General features: G+C 41.9%; 1 protein-coding gene across 1 annotated transcript in view; it reads right to left on the bottom strand.

Moving 5' to 3' along the window:
- The window catches only part of ttbk1a (tau tubulin kinase 1a), a gene marked incomplete at its 5' end in the record, with an annotated part of 108,590 nt that overhangs the window by 64,831 nt on the left and 38,569 nt on the right, over positions 1-5,190 (bottom strand). The window contains 2 exon segments of the mRNA XM_014029445.1: positions 3,034-3,206; positions 3,387-3,600. Of these exon segments, the coding sequence (XP_013884899.1) occupies positions 3,034-3,206; positions 3,387-3,600 (387 nt within the window).

A 5,190-nucleotide genomic window follows, 5' to 3' on the forward strand; every position in this document is an offset into this window, starting at 1 on the left:
CGCCTGTATAATAGTAAAGGAAACATTGAAGGATATAGTTAAGGATTTGTGAATAAATCAGAAAAATTTTACTTAATTTGATCAAGTATATTAATTGAGCAAATTAAGAAAAAATTACCTGATTTATTCACAAATCCTTAACTATATCCTTTATAACTTATACTAGATAATGATGAGTAAACATTACATAAATTTGTAGCATTTAAATTTACTTAACAAACATTAGTGCAATTAGTTGCGAGGATTCTTTTCAAGTAAATCTTACAAGATATTTTTTCAGTGTATGCAAAATACTGGGTGTAGCAGGGGTCGTCGAAGGCCACGATTAGGAAAAATTCAAAGGAGGATTAAACCTGCTGTGGATACCTGCTTTACATGTGGTAATGTGGGACACTGGTCCAGGAACTGGATTTTCTCAAAGGTTTGAATTATCTGGTTGTCTGAGAAATACTGGAAAAGCTGCACGTTTGACTCTTGTTATAGGTAATGATTTTAGACTGCAGAACATTCAAGAGACATCATGATAGTTGTTGTGCTCAGTGGTGGACAGTAATGGAGTACATTTACTTGAGTACTGTACTTAAGTACATTTTGTGAATATCTTTACTTCAGTAATGGAGTACATTTACTTCAGTACTGTACTTAAGTACATTTTGTGAGTATCTTTACTTCATTAATTATTTTTTGGAGTACTTATGACTTTCACTCCACTACATTTCAAAGATAAATATTGTACTTTTGACTCCACTACATTTCTAGGAAGCTTTTAGTAACTCGTTACTTTTGGTTCAGCTCTGTAATGAGCTGTTGCTGTTTTTCTTTCTTGAAACGCCACACTCACAACGGGAACCACTCACAGTCATAGCCCACACCTGGGATAGATTTGGAATTACATCATCCTTGCTAATAGATGCGAGCTGAGCCTGAGCTCCCAACTTTGGCAGCACGATGGCTCAGTGGTTAGCACCGACGCCCCACAGCAAGAAGGTCCTGGGTTCGATCCCCGCTTTGGATCTGGGGTCTTTCTGTGAGGAGTTTACATGTCCTCCTTGTGCTTGCGTGGGTTTTTTCCGGCTACTCTGGTTTCCCCCACCCCCCAAACAAAAACATGTACAACAGGTTGCCTTCAGRCCCAGACCGCTCTTGAAAAAGAGATCTGAGATCTGAACGGGACTTACCTGGTAAAATAACTGTAAATAAATTAAATTCTGCACTCGATCTGCAGCATGGAGGTCTAAGCTGTAGCCGGAGGTCGCTGCAGACATTGATGCTAACAGACAGACAGCAGAGTTTTCCAGGTCTGCTCAGACATGTTTCAGACTTTATTCAGCTGTTCTCTGCTGTGATTGACATTTCCTGAAACTTTTGTGTGTTTTTCTTTCTGTTTGATGACAGGAGAGGGGAACACATTCAATCTTAGACAACCAAAATCCAACAATTAAAACAGCTGTGCAATTTGGCTCAAATTATTGTCAGCCGTAGCTTCCTGAAGGTTCATCAAAATTTAAGATGTATTTATTTTATTTATTTATTTTCATATTTTAAAGACAAAGGAGCCCTGCAACGGGAATTAGTCTGCTCTCTTTGCTCCTGGACAACAGAAGAGGAGACGGGAGGGAGGTGTAAACATCTAAGACTTGCTGGAGCTCCACACGGCCAGCTCTCAACCTGTCCCCACCTGTAGTACTCGATCTGTGGTACGACTGCAGCCAACATACCCCATTGCCTTCTTGGGCTTATATCTCAAAAATTACCAAACGGATTTATATGAAACGTTCAGAAAATGTTTATTACACTTTTGGGAAATGTTCAATAAACCACAGAGAACAGCAGATTAAAGTTTAAAACATTTCAGAGCACGAATGCTTGTGTGGCTCCTAAGAACCGCTGGAGTGGAGCTCCGCACCGAACCCTGTTCTCAACCTGTCCCCACCTGTAGTACTCGATCTGTGGTACGACTGCAGCCAACATACCCCATTGCCTTCTTGGGCTTATATCTCAAAAAGTAATGTGTATGGCTCATTGTCTCCAGCAGTTCTTGGATCTGACAGGAGCTTCGCATGCTCTYGTGCTCTGATAATAGCTCTAAGTCAGGGGTGTCCAAACTTTTTTCAGAGAAGGCCAAATACATCAATATGTGTGTATTTCTAACTCACCTATTGGGCATAAGGTCACTGTGGTTTGTGATTTGTGATTTTTATCCATTCAGAAATATCGCYCGTGAGGGGCTGCACCTGCTTGCAGGTTTAAAACCTGGTGCTGAGCTTCCAGGACCGGTTCCACCTGATCAGATCTGTTCCTTTTATTGTCTGGAACAGATCCATCAGGTGGGTTTCTGAATTTTTTTGCATTATTGCAGAAATATGGCCCGAGGGGTTTTTAGCAGGCAGGCGGCTATAAAACCAAGTGCTCAGCATCCAGGACCGGTTCCACCTGACTGGATCTCTTCCTTTTATTCCCCTGCATCAGCACCAGCAGCCCCGGGCTGAAATTCAGCCGTTTCACCTGCCGGAGCTCACCCGCCAACATCTGACTGCTTATATCTCTGCGGGGGAACATCCCAGGAACTTGCGACCACCACCAGAGCAGATCCAGAGCTTTAAAACAAGCCCTCCTCCGCCCGGATCAGACGCTCAGAGCCGGAGCTAGAGGCTCTGCAATAAATGGACTGCTTCTTGTGCGGGCCATATTCAATTAGATTTTCAGAATTTGCTGCGAACCAATAAAAACGGTACCGCGGGCCGTAGTTTGGACACCCCTGCTCTAAGTGATCTATCCATCCATCCATTATCTATACCCGTTTATTCATTTTCTAGGGTCTCTGGTGCCCATATCCAGCAGTCATGGTGCGAGGGGCGGGGTACACCCTGGACAGGTCTCCAGTCCATCACAGAGACACACATAGAGACAAACAACCATTCASTCTCTCACTCACACCTAGAGACAATTAGAGTTATCAGTTAACCTAACAGTCATGTTTCTGGTCTGTGGGAGGAAGCCGGAGTACCCGGAGTTCTCATGATCGAATGTCACCTCTGTCCGTAGCCGTCAGCTCGACCCTCAGCAGCCGACAGGCGGTCAGACTCTGGACTGTTGACTCGACGGTATCGTAAAGATCGACCCTGACCTGTTGGTGACTCGGGGGCTCCACCTCGGACTGGTGACACTGGACAGGCCCCCCGACCTGCCTCCTCTTCCTGAGCACCCTGTGGTAATTTAAACAAAAATATTTTACTCATCGGTTTTGTTAATGAAAAGTGCAGAAAAAGCAGACAGAAAAAAGAAAAAAATACAAACACTAAAGTTTCATAAAAATACAAAAATTCAATGCATGTGGAATATTTCCTACCAGTTTTGTTCTTTCTTTTAATAATTCTAACACAGACCTTGTTCAGGCTGATCCTGAGTCTGTTGCGATTGAAGTCTGTGTCCTCCCAGACCTCTCCCTGCTCGCCTGCGTTCTGCTGSACAGCCGTGTCCACAGGAGGCCGGCTCGATGGGGGAGGAGGAGCATTCTCCTGATCGCTGAGGTGTTCATCCTGCAGAACGTCGTCCGTGTTTTCCCTCTGAGGATCTCCAGGAACCGGAGTCACTATGGCACTGTAAACACAAGGCTTGAATTCAACTGAAGTTATTTCACAGATTGAGGAGAAAATGTGTGTTTCTATTACCCCAGTACCAAAACAATTCAGATGTTATGTAAAATGCAAATAAAAACACATAAATTTCATAAACTCATATTTACAATGAAACACAGCAAACATAACAAATGTTTATAATAAATAATTTTACTGCCATGATCTGTCTGTTTGGGTGTTTTTATTTGGTCTCTTCTGGTTTTCTGTCCTGTATTTCTGTTGACCTCCTCCTGTCTGTCTTTGCTCCAGCCCCGCCCACTCTCACCTGCTCCTCATGTTTCTCTCCCAGGTGTTTCTTGTTTTAGCTCATTAGTTCTCCTTTATTTTCTGTCTTGTGTCCTCAGTCTGAGTCAGAGCGTTGTTGTTCTGTTCATGTCTCAAGCCAAGCCTAAGTGTCTTGTTTGCTGCCACGCCCGCCTGTTGATTTGTTTAATAAAGACATTTGCACCTTTATTGCCAAGATCATTTCAGCTCTGCACTTGGGCTTCTAACCTTCCCTTCATAACATTTACAGTATTTTTGGGGAACAACTAAAAYACTTTTGAATTTGATGACAKYAACACATTTCAAATTGGTGGGAACAGAGGCAAGAAAAGGCTGTATACTGTATGTAAATGTGATGAATAAGATAGAACTGAAGAAACATTTTGCAATAACTGAAAGCAGGTTAATGAAAAGAGTTAAAAAATAATTTTAGAGAAGCTGAATTTCTCAGCAGTAAGGATGGACAGAGGTTTATGTCTGAAAAACTGTCTAAAAATAGGACAATTACAGAATAATGTTCCTCAATGAAAATTTGGGCAGACTGAATATCCCATCATCTACAGTGCATAACATCAAATGATTTCAAGAATCTGGAGAACACTTTGTGACTAAAAAAATATGAAAGTCTATAATAGATGTCTATGATCGTCAGGCCCTCAGGCTGCCCTGTATTAAAAACAGTTGTGATTAGGTCATAGATATCAGTGCATAGACTCAGGACCTCTTCCACAAACCACAGTAAACACAGTTCACTGTTCTAACCACAAATGGTGATTAAAGCTCTATCATGCAAAGAAGAAGTAATTTATGAACACATCCAAAAACACTTCTTATCTTGTCTGGGTGAAAGGTACTTTAAGGTAATTTAAGATGCACTGAGGAGAAATAAAATAACTGTTCTGTGGTCAGACATGTGACATGGCAAAAGTAGGAAAAAAGTTGCTGATGAACAAACTAAGAAAAAAAACAGTGATTTTCAGTTTTCTGCAGAATATACTAGTTAAAGTTATGAGAAAACCAACCTACGCTTTAAATAGCCGTTTTGTAGGTTTTTAAAATGGTAAACTTTGTGTTTGACCAGCTGTGATAAAAGATGRTCYACAGAAATATTCTCACGCTCCACCTGAGAGGACGAGGTGGGCGCAGGAGACCACTCAGGTGATCTTTAAAACAGAAACCTGAACCAGTGCAGCAACAACACTGATCAACAGCTGCATGTGATCTGGCACATGTGAGCTTATTGTACCACAGTTTGATAATTAGCCACGGAGTGCAGTGAATGCAGAGC

This window comes from Austrofundulus limnaeus, unplaced genomic scaffold (genome assembly GCF_001266775.1).
Source record: "Austrofundulus limnaeus strain Quisiro unplaced genomic scaffold, Austrofundulus_limnaeus-1.0 Scaffold905, whole genome shotgun sequence".
NCBI classification, from domain to species: domain Eukaryota; kingdom Metazoa; phylum Chordata; class Actinopteri; order Cyprinodontiformes; family Rivulidae; genus Austrofundulus; species Austrofundulus limnaeus.